Source organism: Corylus avellana, chromosome ca1, assembly GCF_901000735.1.
Source record: "Corylus avellana chromosome ca1, CavTom2PMs-1.0".
In the NCBI taxonomy this organism is placed as follows: Eukaryota; Viridiplantae; Streptophyta; class Magnoliopsida; order Fagales; family Betulaceae; genus Corylus; species Corylus avellana.
The window spans coordinates 7774894-7797652 of record NC_081541.1 but is presented as its reverse complement, the minus strand read 5'-3'; the positions used below and the strand labels follow the sequence as shown (position 1 = coordinate 7797652).

Here is a 22759-nt window from a genome sequence, read left to right as displayed (position 1 = left end):
AATATTACTCTATTGCAACTTATCGAATCCACCATTTACGAAGTGGCCGGTTTTCTTGTCCCATTCATTTCCTTGTCTTCCCGCAACCTTACCAAATGATATATATATATATATATATATATATCGCCGACAAATTAGAGTGATTTATTGTTGTATAGGACCACCTACGACTGTGATTCTTTACCGGGCCTGCTGGCTGCTGGCTGCTGGCTGCACGCTTTTCTTCGGAGTTGTGTACATGAATGCTTCTCATCCTCGTCTTCTGTGTGGTTGGCTTGTAATGAATGAATAATCAACCAGCACGCTTATTTTGTTCTCTGGAATCTACACACAAACAACCAAAGGGGCAGGTGAATATTGTTTGTTAACATCCCATCATTTTTGGGATTTTTTTTATTTTTTATTTTTTTTATTTTTTTTTATTTAAAAAAAAAAAGTAAAAAAAAGAAGAAGAAGAAGATGGAAAATACATTAAAATAAGAAAATAAAATACGAAGATGGAGACCCCAACAGTCTGCTTGCTTTCACAGAGTTGTCAAGATTAGAGCTTCCATTACTTCAAATTATAATTTTACTTTAAAGAAAATCAAATATGTAAACTATAAGTTAACCATTAGTTCAAATTTCATTTAAGACTTGGTCAAATCGAAAACATTTTTAGTTGACCAAAAAAACTTTCTTTTAAGTTGCGTAATTTTTTTTTCTTCTTCTCCTTCTCGCAAACCATTTTCTAAGTTGGATTTTCTCTTGATCTCATGCACTTTATTTCATAGTTTATTATTTAATGCCACTGAAATGCATCGCCGGATTTCGCTAGTCGTTTGCGCCCCTAATTTTCTGTATGAAACAAACTCCAAAAAATGTTTTCATTTAAAATTATTTTCCTAAAAAATGATTTCTTTGAAAAAAATTTCTAATAAAAAATATTTTACGTCGAAACAACCGAACTCTTTTTTTTTTTTTTTTTTTCTTTCAAAAAGAAAAAAAGGAAAAAAAAAAGTTTACTTTTTGGAGGTTCAAAATAGGATGTCAACAAAGATTTGATAAGCCAAAACTGCCACCTTAATAAAACACTATTTCAGAACACTCAGTGAACCACACGGATAGACGGTCGACCTAAAAACTAAATTATACTACTTGCAAAACCCTCGGATCCTTTTTGGTTCTATTGACTACTGTTTGTTTTCATTTCCATCTCTATATTATATTTTTCGTTTAGGTTTTGTCGTTGGGGAGTCCACCCCTTTTTTATTTTTTTTTATTTTTTATTTTTACAGTAAATCATGAATCCAATTTGCTTTACACGTACGCTTAAAATATAAATGTCTCGTGTGATTTTCTACCCTGCGTTTTGTACTTGTATATACAACTGCATTCGTTTTTTTTTTTAAAAAAAAAAAATTCAAATATTCCCCATTGCCCCTACTTTTAATTAACCTTACATACAAATACAAACATTCATATGTAAAGTACCTCATATGGAATCCACGCTTTAACTCATGGAATTCACGCTTTAGCAAGTGGGTTTTCTTGTCCCCTTCATTTCCTTATTTAGTTTCCTTCAACCTTACCAAAGAAAAAGAAAATATCTATATATTTATATATAGAAAGAGAGCTCGCCGAGGAATTAACACATGTTATTTTTTTTATGGGTTGGGATCAAAAGGATATAACTTAGTTTAGAGGAAAACTTTGTTTGTTTGTTATGGTATCTTGAAGGGGTCTGCTGCCTGCGTGCTTTTGTTAGAAGTCTTGTATACATAAATGCCTTTCTGTTTGGTTGGTTTGCAATCAATGAATATCCACCTCACGCTTATGTGTTCTCTATAGTCTAAACACAAACAACCAAAAGAGCAGGTGAATGTTAACATCCTATCATTTTATGTTTTTTTTAAAAAAAAAAAAGAAGAAGAAGAAGAAGAAGAAGAAGATGATGGGAAATACATAAAAAATAAGAAAATAAAATACGAAGATGGAGACTTCAACAATCTCTGATTTCACAGAGTTGTCAAGATTAGAACTTCCATTACTTCAAATTATTTTATTTTTTAAATAAATTAAATTGAATATGTAAACTATAAATGAACCAAAAGTCAAAAGATTTAGTTCAAATTTCATTTAGGTTTCGTTTGTTTTAATGTAAAATCTTTTATGAAAAACTCAAAAAATGACTTTTCTATCTCTCAATGTTTAATACAACTGAAAATCTTTGTCAAATCGAAAATATTTTCGGTTAACTAAAACAGACTTTCTTTAAGCTACGCAAAATATGTTTTTTTTTTTTTTAAACCATTTTTTGAGTTTAAGTTTTCCTTCTTGCATGCACTCTTTCACACTTCATGTTTTAAATGCTGCCAAAATTTGCCGTTTGCCGTCAATCGTCATCATCGATCGTTGCCGCCCTTTTTGTACAAGCTAAACTTCAAAGAGCGAAAATCATTTTTTTCTCTGAAAATCTTTTCTAAAATTAGTACTGTTTCGGCGATTTTCATTCAACGAAAAAAAAAAAAAAAAAACCGAATTTTAATATTGAAGGACCTCAGCCTTTCAATCTTCCCCATAGGAACACCGACAGCCTTAGCTTTCACTTTCACTGGATTCCTTTGCTTCAGCGATGCATGTTTCCTGTCATCATTGTCAACCATATAACTCGAGCGCTGGTCCTCATTGTACCCAAAACCAGTACAAATCTGCTAGCTTTGTCCTCACCTTTGCTAGGAGTAGGACCATTTCGGCTTAATTAGTTCAAGTTGAATGGCCAAGTGCGTTTCTATATTTCCTTTTACCATATATATCACTTGTAAAAAGGGGAAAAAAAAAAAATTGTTAAATTGGTTTTTGTTGTAACAAATAACTCTTTGTGCATAGACACAATTCTAAACCTGAGTTGTGGGTGGGAGACACAATTCTAAATCCGACGCATCTAAACACTAGTTCCAGGAACACAATTCTAGCCTAAAAGCTTAAGCTAATGGGCTAAGGTCCACTTAGGCATATTGTATTTTTTTCTTTTATATTTTCTCAATGTGGGATACAATACTCACAACAGAAAACATGATATTAAAGTCGAACGCTTCATTGTGGTACGCGAAGTATGAACCCTAAGGCAACTAGACTAGACGTTATTGAACTGGAGCCACTTCATTGCACTTGTACCCGCCAAAGGTTCTGGGATCTTCTTTGGTGGATCACTAAGGGAACATGGAAGTGGTTCGGCCAATTTTAACAATTTTCGTTTGTAAGAAAGCTGCCAAATGAAATCACGTGAAGGCTCTATATATAGTATTATTACCTTAATTAATTAACGCTAGCTAATTGTACAGTCTCCCAAAAAAGTGAGATGTAGACAAATAATTGTTCGGTTGTTTATAGACTTTTCTGTCACATATATTAGTTTATCTTATTGCCGGTAATTATATTATAAAGTTTTTTTGGACTTTCTGGAAGATGAAAGAGACTTTTTTTAAGAGTAAACTTGCTCCTCAAGTACTATGGAATTGGTCGTCATATACATGATAATATGTTGCTGCAGGGCCTCAATGGAATTTACTCAACTTCAGAAAAAGAAAAAAGAAAAAAAAAAAATCAACTTCAACAAGGAAATAAGATCGAACAAAACAAATAATGGACTATATATCATGACTAGGAATAGTAACGAACGGGTATTACTATAATTATAAATGGGTATTAACTATATTAAGATATTGTAAGAATTGGATCTTACTATTCTTATTCTTTCTAACAACACATGAACAACCAAATTTTGTAATTGAAATTGAATAATGTTTTGACAAAATTTCTTAAAATAGTCTGCGGTCGGCACCCAAAGCTTTTCGGTGAAGGGGTGGTTGTGACTAAAAGAGTTTATGATATTTATTCTTTGCTAATATTTAGGTGGCTTAAAGATATATAACATAAGAAACTTTGTTCAATTGACTATCTGAATCCTTATTACATCTAATTTCTGTGTTAGAGTTAAAATCAGTGTAGACTTTGGATCAGTTGCATGCCTTTGATGTATACTTTTGCATTGCATACGACACTTGATCTTCGACCGTGGCCACTCTCGGGGCTTTTTTTTGGGGTGACCGATCATCTCTCATTTGATTTCATTTTCTTATAAAAAAAAAAAAAATGTTATTGATTTTGTTTTCTGTTTTTTTAAGTCAAAATAAATTAACACTCAAAACACAAAAACTACCCATTTTTCAAAAAATAAAAAATAAAGAATACCCCTAACACACGTTAACAAACATAATATCTGGACATATGTGTATATATATATACCTCATAAAATGGCAAAAGACCAAATTAAGCTCTTCTCCTTTCTCTCTGAAATTCCAAATTTCAGCGAGTGAGGCGGCTAAGAGTACTAGAGCTTCCATGGCAGACACAAAGAAAGACATGGAAGAAACTTTGTTGCCAAAAGGAAGAGAAGATAAAAAAGCAGAAACTCCAATATCTCTAACATGGGGTGTTTTTACGGTGGAGCTGAAGAGGTTAGGCGTCTTGGCAGGTCCCATGGTAGCAGTGATTCTATCACAGTACATGTTGCAGGTCATTTCAATCATGATGGTGGGTCATCTCGGTGAACTTGCTCTCTCTAGCACTGCTATTGCCATCTCTCTTTCTGGGGTCACCGGCTTCAGTCTTCTTGTAAGTCTTCTTTCATATATATGATCCACTTTTTTTTTTCTTTTTTTTTTCTTTTTTCTTTTTTTTTTTTTAAATTTTTAATTTTTTAATTTTATTATTATTATTTTTTTAATAATACAGTTGTCTCAGTTTCATGAAATGTTTGTAACCTGTTTTGTTTTTTACAATAACACTACTATTTCTTCTCGGATCACCAATCTGTCTTTGAGCAAACTTCATCAAATTACTGTGGTAATTTAGTGGAATAAGTAAAAATGTTCTGGCAATTTAGAATTGGCTGTGGAGTTTATTTGGTGCATATGGAATTAGTTAATAAGTTGGGTAAACAATTTTGTTTTGTTGTAACTGTAAACTTTTAAATGACGTCCGACAATATATTCATCATGCGACAACAAACATATATACCATTAAATCTGTGAAATGATATGATTTCTCTCCATTTCACTCAAACCGAGACAAACCCTTATCCTAATATTTCAATTGTCTTACAAGAAAATTGTTTACAAAAGCTAGGAGTTATTATAAGGCACCACTGAGTGCTCCATAATTAAAAACACATGAAAACCTTAAACATGAAGTGAAGGCACCAACAAGCTTACCAGATTTTATAAAGCTCAGTGATAACTATTACTTGAGGATATAATGTGCTCCTTACACATTTCTCGAGCAATTACTATAGGAAAATGGTCCATTAGTGGCTCGTACTCCTTATGCAGGTGTCAATATGATTGATTTTGATATCAGAGTTGCTTCAAAAGGAGACATTAGTAGTTCTATTTCTTATTAGCTGAAGTTTTTGAGATAGGTAGTAATTTAACTCCGACATCTGGTGATGATTTGCTTCCTTGGTGACAGTGGCGGATTTACACAGGGGCGACCTGGGGGCAGGCGCCCCTGGTAAATTTTCTTTTTTAAAAATCCATTAAGGATTTTCAATCAAAATTTGAAGGGTGCCCCTAGTAAAAAAAATTATCAGGGCACCTTGGCCTTCTTTTTATCGTTCAAATGGTCAATATGTGGAGAAATGAGGATATTTTTTATTAAAGAGAGAGAGAGAATAAATTTATATTTTATCAATGGAGAGAGAGTAGATAATAGTTTATTATTAAAAAAAGATAGTGGGTGAATTTTTTTTAGTGTTTCTAGTCATAGTTTATAGATAAATGTAGTAGTTTTTTTTTTTTTTTTGGCTAAATTTAGACTCTAGTCTCTTTTATGTAGGATTAGACTCTAATGTAATTTATGCTTTGAGATTTGAGGCTTTTCTAAAAGAAATAGCCGTATGCTAATAGCCCACTAAAAATACTCATTTTTCTTAGACACTAGTAGTCATTTAATTGTGCTTAGTTTGTTTCGTAAGTAGTTTAAATTATTATGTGTTTGTGACCTCGTTAGATGAAGATTTTTAATAGTTACTTTGATTTTTTTTTTGGATAATTTGATGAGTTTGATTTGATTTGTGATGCATATATTATGGTATAATTTATTTTTTGATTGTATTTATTGTATTATAAAAAATATATATAATACATAAAGAGAAAAAAAAATTATTTTTTTACGCCCCTGGTAATTCCAATTCCTAGATCCGCCACTGCTTGGTGAGCTATCATTGTCCCCACAAAAGCTATAATTTTTGTAACCACAGGTCCACAGTCTCTGAAGTTAATGCCTTTTCATGTTTGTACATTCAAAGGCCTGCTTTTTCTTAATATTCTTTTGAAGAAGAGATAAAGGTTTGTAAACTTGTCATTGAAAGTACTTCTCATCAACTCCTAGGAAGTAATATGCGATATATGGGTGGTGGTCAAATTTTGAATGATTAGCTTTTCAATGACATTTACTTCGGGGTAAGGATGAAATTAACAATAACAGTGTGACCATCAATTGTTACTGACATATCTTGGTTGCATTAAATCAGAGTTTTAGAAGATATGGGTGAAGTCATGCATCTACAAAGAAATAGATTGCATGATTGTGAGTCAAATGTTCTAAAGAAGAACTGAAATTGAATTTTGGTATTTTGTATGTCTCCAACAGTTGGGAATGGCAAGTGCGCTGGAAACTCTATGTGGGCAAGCTTATGGAGCTCAACAATATCGAAAGCTTGGAGTTCAAGCTTACACTGCTATATTTTCTCTCATCTTAGTCTGTATTCCTGTGTCTTTGATATGGATATACATGGGAAAGTTACTAGTTTTGATAGGCCAAGACCCTATAATTTCACGTGAAGCTGGTAAATTCATCATTTGGCTTGTTCCTGCACTCTTTGCATATGCCACTCTTCAACCACTTGTTAGATACTTCCAGACACAAAGTCTGATCCTGCCAATGCTGATAAGCTCTTGTGCCACTCTTTGTTTTCACATACCTCTATGTTGGGTTTTAGTATTCAAATCTGGACTGGGAAACCATGGAGCAGCATTAGCTATTAGTATTTCATATTGGTTAAATGTGATTTGCCTCGGATTATACATGAAGTACTCTTCTACCTGCGCGAAAACCCGCGCACCAATTTCTATGGAGATTTTCCAAGGAATTAGGGAGTTCTTTCGGTTTGCTATCCCTTCTGCTGTAATGACTTGGTAATTGTCTACATTTTACCCAGTTGTAAGGAAAGGGTTTGTATTTTCTGCTTTATTATGTTATTCTTCTTTGATGTGTCTATTCATTTTGATATTTGCAGCCTTGAGTGGTGGTCTTTTGAGCTTCTTATATTGTTTTCTGGGCTATTACCAAATCCAGAGCTTGAAACTTCAGTTCTTTCTGTATGGTAAGTTTTCTTGAAATATTTCAGATAAAGGAAACTTTTGATCTTCCAAAATTTTCTTTCTGATCTTTCTGCACTAAGAATATACATTCCTCAAAAGAATCTGATGACCCTTATTGGCAACTTCTCTGGACAGTCTCTCAACCATCTCAACACTCTATGCAATACCATATGGACTTGGTGCAGCAGCAAGGTTTGATGAATCAAAAATATATAGAAAAATAAATTTATATATGCATATTAGTGTGTCTATTGTACTTAAAATTGCATATCTCTAAGATTTCTTTTTCTTTTTTCTCCTTTTTGGTTTAGTACTAGAGTTTCAAATGAGTTAGGAGCAGGGAACCCTCAAGGTGCTCGTATAGCTGTCTTTGCTGTGTTGTTTCTTGCTGTGGCAGAGACAAGTATAGTAAGCTCAAGCATTCTTGCCAGCCGCCGTGTATTTGGTTACACTTTTAGCAATGAGAAGGAAGTTGTGGACTATGTCACAACCATGGCTCCTCTGGTTTCTCTGTCAATTATACTGGACAGTATACAAGGGGTGCTCTCAGGTTGAAAATCTCTCATTTTTGTCAATGATTGATGTCTATTAAGAACATAAGCTTCTGCACAATTCTATCTGTTAAGTTATCAGTTATTCAAAAAATTTAAGTTTATAGAAAGAGATAAATTTAATCATTTAATCATTATTTTAACACTATCTAGTGTGCGTTATCTCAGGTATTGCTAGAGGATGTGGGTGGCAGCATATAGGGGCCTATGTCAACCTTGGGGCTTTCTATCTTTGTGGGATTCCAATTGCTGCAGCCTTGGGTTTCAGGACACAGTTAAGAGGAAGGGGGCTTTGGATTGAAATACAAATTGGTGCTTCTGTTCAGACAATACTGCTCTGTATTATAACAAGTTGCACAAACTGGGAAAAACAGGTCTCTCCTGCACTCTTATCTCTTGATGCTTTTGATCTTAGTCTAGCCCAAGATTTCCATTTGCTCTGCTTGGTTGCCAAGATGTTTGGGTTAAAAGAGAAGAAAAGTTGGGATTATTTGACAATCATTGTAATAATCAATCACAACTATAACATCTTAGATGGTTAAATGCTTTAATATTGGGTTGTTTCTTTTGGTTTTCTTGATATTGTAGGCTAGCAAGGCAAGGGAGAGGATATTTGAGGGGAAACTTCCAAAAGATAATAATGATAGTGAGCAGAGAACTTTGTTGAGCTAAATTCTCTTTCTATTAGAGTTGTAAGGAGAAACATTGCTTGGTTGGATGAGCTTCCCAAGCTTTTCCCCCATCTTTGTCTCTTTTATCCTTTGGGGACTTCATGGTGAAGACAACCAGCCTTTCTTCAAAACAAGCAGACAGAGAAGCCCAGGAGTAAAAAACCTGCACTGGGCAAGGGAAAAGTTCTTATGTCTATGTTCTTCTTCCAATGAGCTCAGCAACTAATCTGTTTCTATATTTATCTGTGTTCATCTCTGTGTTTTAGTTATGTGCCTCCATGTTCCAAGAAATTTTTGAACTCAAATTCATGCTTAAGATGGTCAAAGAAATCAACTTTGTTGCCAATTTGTGAAGCAAATGCTAATAGATTAGTCCTCATGTAATTGACTGCACATTCGAAACCTTTTTCAAAAAGATTTGAAGCTTGGCATTGAGTTTCCAGTTGTTGCTGAAGTTAATGAATCAAATCATTGCCTCACCAAAATAACCAAAAAAATGGTTTTGGTGAGGCTGCAAGGAGAGAGATTAAGAATATAATATTTTTTTTGCAATTGAAAAAATCGTCAACCGATGAATCTAGAGACTTGGATTAAGATCCCCTGCAATTCTACAGCATTGTAGGGCTTGCAATTCTTTAATACCACCCTTTGATATACAGGCTTGTATTATAGTGGGCATACAAAATTGTTTTCCTCTTTTTGTTTTGGTGATCAAAGAAAAGCTCCATTTTTTTTTTCCTCTGAAAGAAGAAGAAAATAACATTAACAGCATTCAATCAATCTTGGAAGAAAGTTGCTTCTTTCTTACGTTTACGTCATTCAATCAATCAACCAAGAGAACATTCGTGATGGGATGTAAGTATGCCTTCAAAATTGTAAACTCTCCAAGGTATTTTTGTAATCATCTTGTCGCTTGGTGGCCATGACTAAAATGTCACTTCACTTGGACCTAGCAAATTAATAATTCACTAAGTGCCAATGAATCCTAAAAAAAAAAAAAAAAGACATAAAATTAATATATACATATATATATATATATTGAAAAAGAAAAAGTCATTTTCCTAGGAGAATCTGTCTCATTCTCTAACTTCCCAAACAGGGTCGACTCATAGCCGAAAAAGACGTGGGGGTTTTAAAATTTTCAATAATAGTAATAAAAAACAAAATCTCGAGAAAAAAAAGACAGCAATGAAACAAACAAACATGTACAGTCCACATACATCTCACGTAGGAAATGCCAAAAAAGGCCCAGAACTCTTTTACACGTCTCTTCCTCTTCATTGTTTCCCCACTTTGAAGCTGTGGCTGTGACTGTGACTGCAGTGGCTGCGAGGGAGAGCAGCAGAGAAAACATGGACAAGAGCTTGCTACTGAAAGAGAGCCGAGAGAAGGCTGAGGGCTGTTTAAGCCTAACATGGGCTGCGTTTGCTCAAGAGGCCGAAAGGGCGGGTTACTTGGCTGGACCGATGGTGGCTGTGAATTTATCACAATACTTTCTGCAGATTATTTCCATTATGATGGTTGGTCATCTTGGGGAGCTCTCTCTCTCTAGCACTGCTATTGCCATCTCCCTAGCTGCTGTCTCCGGCTTCAGTCCTGTTGTAAGTGCTTCTTCTTTTCCATATTTCCTTCTTTCTTTTTTTTTTTCTTTTTTTTTTTTTTATCTCATTCTCCATGTCTTTTTCTCTGCCATGTAATTACCCTTTGGGGAATAGCAAACAGTACAAAGGTGGGCATAAAATCCAGAAATGGGTAAGTTTGGAGTTTTATTTGGTTGGAGAAATCCCATCAATTCGGATAACAAATTGCTAGAGATTCAAATACATTTTACATCGGTCTTTTACAATTAATGTGACGGTTTTTAAATTTTTTAACCATACACTCATAATTATTTTACTAATTATTAATTGCCTCGTTAACTTGCAAAGGAGATTGTAGTAAAAAGTGTACCACTCAATATAGTATATTATTAGGATACACTCATTTTGACCCAATTATGATATATTAATCATTTACACTTGCAAAGTTTTCAATGTAAAACCTAATCTTTTTATACTCACATTTGCATATTCAACAATTTTCCACTCACATATGAACTATCACCACATTTTTACACTTCTCTTTAAACGGAAGCTTTTAATCCTACTCCAGGGACTTGTGCCATGAACCTTTGTTGCCTACTCTAAAGATCATCATTGATTCTTGCACCTTGCACATTTTTTCTACTCCAGGGACTCGTTTGCTCTTGTGTCATGAACCTTTACCCCTTATTCTAGGGACCCCTGTCCATGCCTACGTCCCTCCACTATATTGCATACCACTATTGACTCTGATACCACTTATTAAGGAGATTGACACCGTTCGAAAGTTTTTACTGAGATCATAATATAGCATGTTGATTGTTGAGACACCATCGTACCCGAAAGCTTAAGCCTATGAATTTGTACCTAACTATATTATATTTACCACTCACATTTGTAAGGTATTTTCAATATGAGACTCCGGGGTTATTTGTTAAACAACATGCCATCCCAAGTAATGTTTGGTGAGAAAAAAAAAAACGAGTGTAATAATTAGTATAGAAAAGTGAAAAAATAGTATTGAAAAGTGGAAAAAGTTTTGTTTTGTAGTGATTTTTTTATTTGAATAGTAGTAAAAAGTAAATGATGTGATATAAAAAATGAGAATATTTTGATATTTATTTGTTTTTTAAAAAAAGAGATGAATAGTATTTAGGGGTGGGAGGGTATTTAACAAACACCCTCACAATCTGTTTACACTGATCACATGTGTATACTCCAATATACCATGTTAAATCAAATCATATTCCAAAAAGATGCATACAATAAGGAAAGAATATTGGGTAATCCATTTTGATAACAAACTGATCAATGACTTTCACATGCCAAACAGTTTGGAATGTCAAGCGCACTGGAAACCATATGTGGGCAAGCTTATGGAGCTAAGCAATATCAAAAACTAGGAAATCAAACATACACATGCATTTTCTGTCTATTATTGGTCTGCCTCCCTCTGTCTCTTCTGTGGATCTGCATGGGAAAGCTTCTCGTTTTCATGGGCCAAGACCCTGTAATTTCATATGAAGCCGGTAAATTCATAGTGTGCCTCATTCCTGCACTCTTTGCCTACGCAACTCTTCAATCTCTGGTTCGATATTTCCAGACGCAGAGTTTAATCACCCCCATGCTTGTAAGCTCTTGTGTCACCCTCTGTTTCCATATACCTTTCTGCTGGGTTTTAGTGTTCAAGTCTACACTAAAACATCTTGGAGGAGCTTTGGCTATTGGCATGTCTTATTGGTTGAATGTCATTTTGCTCGGATTATACATGAAGTACAATAGTGCCTGTGCAAAAACCAGGGCCCCCATTTCTATGGAGATGTTCCAAGGAATTGGAGAGTTCTTCCGTTTTGCTATCCCTTCTGCTGTAATGATTTGGTAATTATTTCTCCTCCTATTTTATAATATAGAAGAACTTTTTTTTTTTTTTCTTCTTAAACTTCACTTACCCCTTATGTTATATCCTTTTTGCAGTCTTATTTTAACCTTTAAAAAGTTGTAATGTTAGGTTGCCATCTTTGAAAATTTTGCAATGTTACTATTTCATTAGGATTTTCTGTTAAATCTTAATGGAGGACACTGAAATATCCAAAATACCGTTGCTCACAATGTGACCCATTGCAACCATTTGTGGGTTTCATTTTTTTGTTAAAAAAAAAAAAAAATTGAATTATTTAATTAGGATGATATTATATTTTTAAAAGTTTTATAAGGTTATAAAAGACATTTCGCATATGTACTGCTTTAACCCTAAACTTTAATGGTAAGGCAACATTGCAAAGTTTTCAAGATAGCGATATGACATTGCAATTTTTTAAAGACTAAAAGTTTGTTTTGGTGTGCGTTTGAGGGGCCTAAAAGTACGTTTAATAATAAAAAAGTTTATTTGAAGAAAAAAGTACTCGTTTGGTAAAAAAATTGAAAATGCTTTTAAGGGTAAAAAAAAAAATGGCCAAAATGCACTTTTGGCAAAAGCTTAAAAATGAAGCTTTTGCCAAAAAAATATTTTTTGACTTAAAAGCTCTATTTATCAAATACAATCCCAAACATGCTTTAAGAATACAATTGTAAAAGTGATCGAAACATCGTGGGAATGTAAGTGGAGTTTCCCTTGTTTTTTGTTTTTGTTTTTTGTTTTAGCTCCTATGTTTCTCATGTTGGTCATTCATAGCCTTGAATGGTGGTCATTCGAGCTGCTTATCTTGCTGCCGGGACTATTACCAAATCCGGCGCTTGAAACTTCAGTACTGTCCGTGTGGTACATAAAATTTCTCTAAGTTTTCAGATTTAGAACACTTTTAAGTGATTCGTTGGAAACTGTTATTTAAAATTTAGTTCTATCTCCATCTGCACTAAAAAACAACTTCACAGACTACGAATGAGATCAATTCATCAAATGTGATTGAACTAAATTTCCACTTTTCTAAACAGTTTGGCAACACTCTCAACTCTCTACATGATACCAGATGGACTTGGCGCTGCAGCAAGGTTTGCACCAAAGCACACAATATTGATACACAGCTGATTATATGCATCCAATTCTACTTAAATTGTGTGAAAAAAATGCTCTGTTTCTGGTGGGAATTGTAGCACTAGAGTTTCAAATGAGTTAGGAGCTGGGAACCCACAAGCAGCACGTTTGGCTGTCACTGTAGTTATGCTTATTACAGTCACAGGGGCACTCATAATCAGCTCAGCCCTTTTTGCCAGCCGCCATGTTTTTGGTTACATTTTCAGCAATGAGAAGGAAGTAGTAGAGTATGTCACAACCTTGGCTCCTCTGGTATGTCTGTCGGTTATTCTGGACAACTTACATGGAGTCCTTTCAGGTTAATGCATGTTTTTTTCCCTATTGGTCTACCATTTTTATCGGCTTTTGAGATAAATGGTGATTTTAACGGTGAAAACAAAATTACATTTCAAGGCTTGGATTCTTGGGTAGCTGAATCCTCTGTTTCTATAAATCAGGTATTGCTAGGGGATGTGGGTGGCAGGACTTAGGTGCTTATGTCAACCTCGGATCATACTATCTATGTGGACTTCCAGCTGGTGCCATATTGGGTTTTTGGGTACAGTTGAGAGGAAAGGGCCTTTGGATTGGAATACTAATTGGTTCTTTTGTGCAAGCAGCTCTGCTCTCTATCATAACAAGTTGTACAGACTGGGGAAAACAGGTCTATATCCTCCTCTTTTCTTTTTCTTTCGTTTTTTTTCATTTTCCAATAGCTTCAGCTACTATATAGGGAGAACTCCCATTCAAATGGGTTGTATTTGGCGAACATGCCATTGAAATGGGTTGTATTTACTGGGTCATCTTGATGTTGCAGGCAAGTAAAGCAAGGGAGAGGATGTTTGAGGGAAGATCTTCAGTAGAAAATGGATTAAAGTGACTGAATTTTGATGAGCTAAATTAAATCATCTTATTCCACTGCTGTGAGCGGAAAAATATTGCTTAAACTAATGAAAACTAGGAGATTTTTGCCTACACTTCTGCTATATGCATTCAATGTTCTACATAGATCTTCTATCATCAATCACATGAGGACTCATTTATTAAGCATTTGCTTCACAAATTGGCAACATATTTGACTTAATTGACCATCTTAAGCATGAAATATTTGAGTTTAAATTTTTCTTGAACATGCGAGGCACATAACTAAAACACCAGATTGATTTGGTTTGGCCAAGCTACAGAGCAATGAACTCAAGATAAATATAGAAACAGATTAGTTGATGAGCACATAGGAAGAAGAACATAGAAATAAGAACCTTGCCCTTGCCCAGTGCAGGTTTTATGCAGAGTTCCTTTACATGTTTTTGGCAAGGAACATTTTGCCCATATGGCTATGCAAATTCCCAGCTACTTTTATTTAGAATCTAAACATTATTTCTGTATGTTATTGCTAGGGCTATAAAAGCGATTACGATTAGTGGTTATTAGCTCTAACTACAACTGTCTTAGGCAATTATTGAATTTTAATAAACGGCGGTTAGCAGTTATTTTTATAACCGAAAGTTAGCAATTATTCAAACCAATAACTGGTGGTTTTATAACCGATGTTTATATATGACTTTTTGAAGGTGTTTTGGGCATTCTTTATGCCTATTTTAAATAGTTTTGGACTAAAGTGTTCTCAAAAAGCAAAAAGAACATGTTGTGTTTTGGACCAGGAAATGTTTCAAAATAGGCTTGGCCCAAAATTGTGATCACATAATGTGAACAAGATAAACCCAACATAATATTCACACATACACGGCCGAATTCATTAATCCAAATACAAATGAAAAGAGGCCTAGCACAAACAAACCGTAAAAACATTACATAAAAGCCAAATCCAAACAAACACCAACATTAGGAAATCCACATACAAATCTCAAATCCAAATAAACACCAACATTAGAAAATCTAAGAAGCTCACCAAAAATATATATAAAAGAGACAAATATGGGGGAAAAGCTAGGAAGCTCATCCATACAAGCAATGTTTCCCCTTATAACTCTAATAGTAAGAAAATTTGGCTCACCAATGTTCCCTTTTCTCTATCCTCTCCCTTGCCTTGGTAGCCTGCAATATCAACAAACCCAATAGAAACAACCCCCTTAAAAGGCAGACCATCACTAAAACTCACACAAAATCTTAGAGCATTTAACCATCTTAAGATGTTGTGGTTGTGATTGACTATTACAGTAATTGTTAAATAATCCCAACTTTTCTTCCCTTTTCCTCCAAACAAACGTGCCACTTGTGGGTTCCCTGCTCCTAATTCATTTGAAACTCTAGTACTAAACCAAAAAGGAGAAAAAGAAATCTTAGAGATATGCAATTTTAAGTAAAATAGACACCACAAATATGCATATATAAATTTATTTTTCTATATATGTTTGATTGATCATTGCTGCTACACCAAGTCCATATGGTATCGCATAGATGGTTGTGAAACTGTACAGAGAAGTTTAGCATTTTTAAATTTATTTTTTAAAATAAAAACAGTTAGGGAGATTGATGCTGTTTGAAGTATTTTAGTGAGCCTATAATATAGTATGTTGAAACACCATACAGCCCAAAAGCTTAAACATATGGGTTTAGGTCCAACAATGTTATATTAACCACTCACACTTTTTATATATTTTCAATGTGAGACTATCATTTTTATACTCACACATATATACTCAACAATCTCCTCCTTATGTGTGAGTCCAGCACCATATTGCTATACTGCCTCTCAAACGAAAGCCATTTATCAATCTTATAGGCCCTCTCCAATATCTCTTGTGGGCTATGTGGGTTTTTTCCCGCGCCACGCACCTTTGTCCCTACTTCATGGACTCTTATTGTGCCTTGTGCCATGAACCTTTTCGCTCATTTTCCATGGACTCTGTTCACGCATACAACTTGCACACTTGTTCATCCAAAAGTCATAGGATAAAAATATGGTAATTGTGTCAGCTTTGACAATATTATGCTCTCTTTTTTTTTTTTTAGGGGGGGGGGGAGACTTCTATGGGAGATGAAAGAGACTACTTTACCATTTTTAACAGTTAACTTGGCTCCTCAGGTGTGGAGTGGGTGATATGTGGGATTTCTTTAGCGACTCCATAATGAGTAATTCTATTAGTTCTTTTTGTGTCTTTCAAAAAATGAGATGGCTTTTAAAATCACAATTTGATCAAAATCTAATAATGATCAATTGCAAGTTCAATGGTGGTTTTAAAAGCCACATCATTCTTAGAGTGATATAAGACTTACACAAGAGAAACTTTTAGTATTATTCATCCATAATATGTTGTTATAGGGCTTCATTGGAATTTACTCGTCCAAACCGAATCAATCAACTTCAAAAATCAAACTGACCCGATTCGATAACCATTTGTGATACATTAAAACAAGGAAATAGAACAAAACAGGTAATGGACTATGGTTAAACTTCAAAAGTCAAATCTACCTAAGATGGTAATCCACTGAACACCCAACAGCCTTCGCACCTAGTATATTCCTAAAAAAAATCATATATATTTCCTAAAAAAATAATTTCATTATCTCTCTTAACTCTTAATGTATCAAGTGACAATATCCGCTTTACATTTGAATTCACCATCTTCTCAGGATTGAGAGTCAATGTTATAAGCAGTCCACTATTGTTATGATAGAACAACGACTCACATGGTCCGTTCATTATATTATATTCGTACCAATTAAGATAGATCATTATAATTGATATGTTATAGTTTTATTAAATGGAATGACAATGAACAATAGTTAAGCTACAAGATTTATGGTTTTAATCTTATTAGCATACCTAAAATCATATTCATTATAACTTGAGGACTTACATGTATATGATAAATAAAAATCAATTAGTGCACACATATAAACAGTAATATGTCTTTTTTTATTATTATTATTTGAAATAATCCAATAAATTATTTAATAAACTAAAATGTCATATAAAATAAACTGGTTTTTAAGGCATAAATCCTAATAAACTAAGCTCGAGTTTATCATCGAACTAGATAATCTATTCAAGCTCAATTCATTTGTTTTTTAAACGAACTTGACCTTGTTCACAAGTTGCTCAATTAATCTTTTTTTTTTCTCGTAAATTAATACTAATCATATTTAATTAATTATTGTTAAGATTTTTATCATTTGAGTTAATTAAATAAATTGCCTCTTGAATATTAAACAATATAATATTGAGTCTATATGTATATATATCACACATACATCTGTATCAAAATTTACAATTACGATAATTGAAGCTATGACTATTATATTAGGAAGAGAACTCATCTTATCTTTTTAAAATATTTAAGATGTTTACGCTAAAAAGTTAAGAAAAAAAAAATAGTTTGAATATTGATTTGAATACTGGTTTAAATGATACCAGTGTTGTTTCATTGAGATGAATATAAAAAGACTTTACAGGAGATAAGCTATACATTTGAATGAGATTATATCCTAACAAACTATACATTGGAATGAGATAAGCTATATTTGAATTACAAAGAATAACTAATCTAAGAGATAATATTTATAAGATAATGTGATCAGACTTCTTTATCTTCTACAATTCTAACACTGCAAGGATTCTTAACTGATGATGTGGCTATACTATTAACATGCCCCTTCAAGTTGATGGGGAGAGGGAAAACCATTAACTTGTCACAAAGTAAAAGAAACAGGGCCCTGGTCAAGCTTTTTGTGAAGATGTCAGAAGGCTGTTGATGTGTGGAAATGTAGCGCGCCAAGATATCTTTGTTAAAAACCTTTTCTCGTATAAAATGGTAGTCCACCTCTATGCGTTTCGTACATGCATGATATACGGGGTTAGAGGATAAAGAAAGAGCTCCTAGATTATCAACCCACAAACATGGTGAAAGTGGAATTGGAATTTGTAATTCCTTGAATAACATATGAAGCCAATACATTTCTGAAGCAGTGAGAGCCATTGACCTGTATTTAGCCTCGGTGCTAGATTTGGCCACTATAGGCTGTTTCTTAGCTGCCCAAGAGATGAAACACGGTCCAAGATAAATTCCATAGCCTGTGGTACGTAGATCGTCTATCATCAGGACTACCAGCCCAATCTGAATCACAATAACCATTGATTTGCAAGGAACTTTGAGTATAGTGTAATCCAAAATCAAGAGTACCTTTAAGGTAACATAGAACACACTTGGCTGCTATAAGGTGAACACTTGTTGGAGAATGGAGGAATTGGCATAATTGGTTGACATTGTAAGAGATATCAGGCCGTGTGAGTGTACAATACTGCAAGGCACCCACTATATGACGAAATTCAGTTGGATCAGACAGGGGATCCTCAATGAACCGTGAGAGTTTTTCACCTGAAGCACACAGTGTTGAAGCTAGTTTTACCCCATCCATCTTGGTCTTTCAAAGTAAATCAACCATGTATTTAGTTTGCGTTAAGAACAACTCATGACTGGTCCGTATAGCTTGAATCCCTAGAAAGTAAGATAAGGCTCCCAAATCTTTTACTTCAAATTCACCCTTGAATTTAGAGATTAGATGTGTAATTGTAGAAGAGGAATTGCTGATTACAAGAATATCATCTACATACACAAGAACAAATACATGAACTGAATTATGATGCAAAGTAAAGAGAGATGTGTCAACAGCTGATCCTACAAACCCAAAATCCACTAATGCTTGAGAAAGTCGCATAAACCAAGCCCATGGAGCTTGTTTCAAGCCGTAAAGAGACTTGTGAAGCTTGCAAACGTGATCAGGAAAAGTAGAGTCTTCAAAACCCTGAGGTTGTTCCATAAATACCTCCTCCTCAAGAAAACCATGTAAAAAGGCATTAGATATGTCCAACTGATGAATAAACCAATTGAAATGTACAGCCAATGCTAAAACCAAGTGTATGGTGGCTGGTTTAATAACAGGGTTAAAAGTTTCATTAAAATCAATCCCTTCTACTTGATCAAATCCCTTGGCAACTAACCTAGCCTTATACCGATCAATGGTACCATCCGATTTTTGTTTGACTTTGAACACCCATTTGTTGCGAACCACCTTTTTATGTGAAGGTTTAGGACACAGTGACCATGTCTTATTATTCAGTATGACATTGAATTCGGCCTGCATAGCATCCAGCCAGCAAGTGTGTATCACAGCCTGCTTATAAGTTGTAGGTTCAATGGCTGGAACAATTGATGATAGGGCTTGTAGAGGATATTTCGTTGAGGAGTAGAGGTGGTAGTTGGGAAAAACCTTGGGAGTCAGGGAGTTGGTTTGAGAACGAGTGCCCATTCGTGGTTGAGGATGTGGTAGTGTTTCAGTTATGGCCGGAGAGTCATTGCAAACGTTAGCATGAAAATCTTGAGAGTTGGAGGCCGAAACATGTGGGACGTTTGCTGGAGAGTTGGAGGTTGAAACATGTGGGACGTTTTCTGGAGGGTGGGTCACCGAAGCAGGTGATGAGCAAGGGGCCGTAACATTTGGGACGTTGGCTGGAGAGTTGGAGGCCGTAACATGTAGGACATTTGCTGGAGAGTTGGAGGCCGAAACATGTGGGACGTTTGCTAGAGGATGGGTGATCGAAGCAGGTGATGAGCATGGGGCCGTAACATTTGGGACGTTGGCTGGAGGGAGGGTGACCGAAGCAGGTGATGAGTCATGATTGGTGGCCGAAATAGGAGATAAGGATGAATCTGTTGAGGTGTCATTAGAGATGGATTCGGTTTGAACAATATCTAATAAAGGTAAAAAGTTATTAAAATTTAAAAGAGAAAGAGATGTACCTGAGGAATTTGCAATGCCCAGAGAAATGTCTGTTGCAGGTTGAGTGGAAACAAGTCTTTTGCTATCTAGAAATTGGCCTTCATCAAATACCACGTGTCTGGAGATATAGACATGATTTTCTTCAGGATCTAGACATCGGTACCCTTTTTGACCACTACTATAGCCAATAAAAATGCATCTTTTACTCCTATAGTATGAGAAAAATATGGCCGAAGTAAGGGGTAGCAGTAACAACCAAAAATTTTAAGAAGAGAATAATAAGGATGTTTCTTGAAAAGCTTGAAGTAAGGAGAGAAGTGATCTAAAACAGGGGTAGGCATTCAATTGATCAAATATACCGCAGTTAAGAAAGCATCAACCCAATATGATTTAGGGAGGTTAGATTGTGCTAGAAGAGATAAACTTGTTTCAGTAATATGTCTGTGTTTTCGTTCAGAGATGCCATTTTGTTTAGAGGTATATGGACACGTCAATCAATGTAAGATTCCATGCGTGTTGGTAAAAGATTTAAAAGCACTTGAAACATATTCTCCACTATTATTAATTTGGATTTGCTTTATTTTGTAGGAAAATAGATTCTCAACTAAGCTTTAAATTTAACAAAGCATGAAAGAACTTCAAATTTTTGACGTAAAGGAAACATCCAAGAGAAACGAGAATGATCATCGATAAAAATAACATAGAATTTACAGCCACCAAGTGATATAATGGGGGAAGTCCATACATCCGAGTGAATTAATTTAAGAGGATGTGTGGAGATTCTTTGTGAATCAAAGAAAGGTAATTTTTTGCTCTTGGCAACATGACAAGGATGACACAATTGCTTGGATTTAATTGAGCCCGAAATAGGCAACAAAGATTGTTGAAGAAGTTTGTTGACAACTAAATCTCCTGGGTGTCCAAGATGAGAGTGCCAAACATTAAAAGGTGCTGTGACTCCTAGGAAAGCAGAAAAACGAGACAAAAACGCTGCTGAGGAGAGGAATGCATAATTGGAACATAATTGCTTGAGATAGATAGGGTAAATACCTGCTTCACTTGGCCCCTACAGGAGAATTTCCCTGGTCTGCATATCCTTGATGAGAAAATTGAATGTGGTTAGGATAAAATAACAATTATTATCTCTACAAAATTTTTGGATGGACAATAGAGTAGAAGAGGCATTTGGGCAGTAAAGCATATTGTTTAGTTGAAAGTTATTGTGTGAAGTGGAGAAGAGGGAAAAACCAGTGTTTGCTATCTGCAAACCTCCTCCATTGCCTACTGTCACTTTATCAATTCCATGGTATGGTTGCTGTCCTGACAGATTTTCAAATCTAAAGTCACATAATGATTAGCACCACTGTCAAGATACCACGGTTGTTCAGTTTCAGGAGTGCCATGCGTATGAGCAGCCATGGCTGCCAACTGGGAAGGAGGATGATGTCCTTGATAAGAGAAGTCCATCCTATGGTAGCAGTCTAAAGCTTGATGGCTTATCCTCCCACAAATTTGACAGGGAACACAATTAGTAGGGAAAAAAGGGGTAGTAGACAGTGCTTTACCATTTGGGACAGTTGCACTAGAAACGTGTGATCCTTATGGAAAGGAAACATGCTGCTGAGAAGCTCCTGATAACGACTGGTAGTGCTGCAAAGGGGGGACCATCTGCTGCTTTACTTTTGGGAGGCTCAAAATAGGATGTCAACAAAGATTTGATAAGCCAAAACTGTCGCCTTAATAAAATACTATTTCAGAACACTCAGTGAACTACATGGACAAACGGTCGACCTAAAAACTAAATTATACTACTTGCAAAACCCTTGGATCCTTTTTGGTTCTATTGACTACTATTTGTTTTCATTTCCATCTCTATATTATCTTTTTCGTTTAGGTTTTGTCGTTGGGGAGTCCACCTTTTTTTTTTTTTTTTTTTTTTTCAGTAAATCATGAATCCAATTTGCTTTACACGTATGCTTAAAATATAAATGTCTTATGTGATTTTCTACCCTGCGTTTTGTACTTGTATAAACAACTGCAGTCGTTTTTTTTTAAAAAAAAAAAAAAATTCAAATATTCCCCATTTCTCCTACTTTTAATTAACCTTATATACAAACAGTACCTTACAAAAAAACGCTCATATTCATATGTAAGTTTATAACGGTTTAGAAGCGGGCGATCGAGTGCAATAAATTGTCTGTATTACATGCGATTGAGTTTCATTTGTTTGGACAAATTATACTTAGATTACGGATAACTCATTGCAACGAGTAATTTTATAAATCGCTCTTATATCCTTTTAAAAATGAGGTAGTTTTTAAATTTTCAATTTGATTAAAACCTAATAATAATCAATCACAAGATCAATGATAATTTTAGAAGTTACATTATTTTTGGAATAACACAAGAAACACATAAGAGTGACAGTGGCGGAGCCACATTATGCTTTGGGGGTGCCACGAGATTTTTTTTTTAAAAAAAAAAAAATAAATTATTTTCTCCTACTTTTACCCAAGTTACCAACACCCTAAAAAAGAAATATATATTTCTTTTCTTTTACCCAAGTTGCCTCTTCTACACAGTTTACATGTTTAGACAACATTATTACTAGCCTTGCAGTTGCTTTTCTGTCCATTAGGGTGCATAACAGTTTCGTTAATAAATTCACTATTAATTTGAATGATTGAATAAACTTTAATATCTGCATGCCAGTTTATTTTGTTATTGTTTAATGTTTATAAACTTTAATTGTCTCTTACGGGGTCGTGATTTAACTTGAAAA

General features: G+C 34.7%; 2 protein-coding genes across 4 annotated transcripts; both read left to right on the top strand.

Annotated features, from left to right (window-relative positions):
- The first annotated feature begins 4311 nt into the window (after positions 1 to 4311).
- On the top strand, positions 4312 to 9081 carry LOC132168028 (protein DETOXIFICATION 12-like). The gene is made up of 7 exons (XM_059579095.1): positions 4312 to 4656; positions 6694 to 7238; positions 7340 to 7426; positions 7560 to 7616; positions 7736 to 7974; positions 8144 to 8349; positions 8564 to 9081. Exons 1-7 carry the CDS (start codon positions 4384 to 4386, stop codon positions 8645 to 8647), a joined length of 1491 nt encoding a protein of 496 aa, XP_059435078.1. The 5' UTR covers positions 4312 to 4383; the 3' UTR covers positions 8648 to 9081.
- An 874-nt stretch (positions 9082 to 9955) lies between these two features.
- On the top strand, positions 9956 to 14273 carry LOC132188013 (protein DETOXIFICATION 10-like). 3 transcript variants are annotated; one of them, XM_059602439.1, is made up of 8 exons: positions 10156 to 10247; positions 10362 to 10398; positions 11560 to 12104; positions 12898 to 12984; positions 13158 to 13214; positions 13317 to 13555; positions 13695 to 13900; positions 14054 to 14273. In XM_059602439.1, the coding sequence occupies exons 3-8, from the start codon at positions 11566 to 11568 to the stop codon at positions 14114 to 14116; spliced, it is 1191 nt and encodes a 396-aa protein (XP_059458422.1). In that variant the 5' UTR covers positions 10156 to 10247; positions 10362 to 10398; positions 11560 to 11565; the 3' UTR covers positions 14117 to 14273. The 3 variants fall into 3 exon arrangements, with proteins under 3 accessions (XP_059458416.1, XP_059458417.1, XP_059458422.1); XM_059602433.1 differs by lacking the exon at positions 10362 to 10398 and having other exon boundaries at positions 9956 to 10247; XM_059602434.1 differs by lacking the exons at positions 10362 to 10398; positions 12898 to 12984 and having other exon boundaries at positions 9956 to 10247.
- Positions 14274 to 22759: the final 8486 nt, after the last annotated feature.

Bases quoted from the DNA above. Each gene is read 5' to 3' on its own strand.
- LOC132168028 (XM_059579095.1), top strand. From the start codon at position 4,384: ATGGCAGACACAAAGAAAGACATGGAAGAAACTTTGTTGCCAAAAGGA. The intron at 7,427-7,559 runs GTAAGTTTTCTT...TTCTCTGGACAG, and splicing joins ACTTCAGTTCTTTCTGTATG to TCTCTCAACCATCTCAACAC. The intron at 7,975-8,143 runs GTTGAAAATCTC...GCGTTATCTCAG, and splicing joins TATACAAGGGGTGCTCTCAG to GTATTGCTAGAGGATGTGGG.
- LOC132188013 (XM_059602433.1), top strand. From the start codon at position 9,999: ATGGACAAGAGCTTGCTACTGAAAGAGAGCCGAGAGAAGGCTGAGGGC. The intron at 10,248-11,559 runs GTAAGTGCTTCT...CATGCCAAACAG, and splicing joins TCTCCGGCTTCAGTCCTGTT to TTTGGAATGTCAAGCGCACT. The intron at 12,105-12,897 runs GTAATTATTTCT...GGTCATTCATAG, and splicing joins CCTTCTGCTGTAATGATTTG to CCTTGAATGGTGGTCATTCG.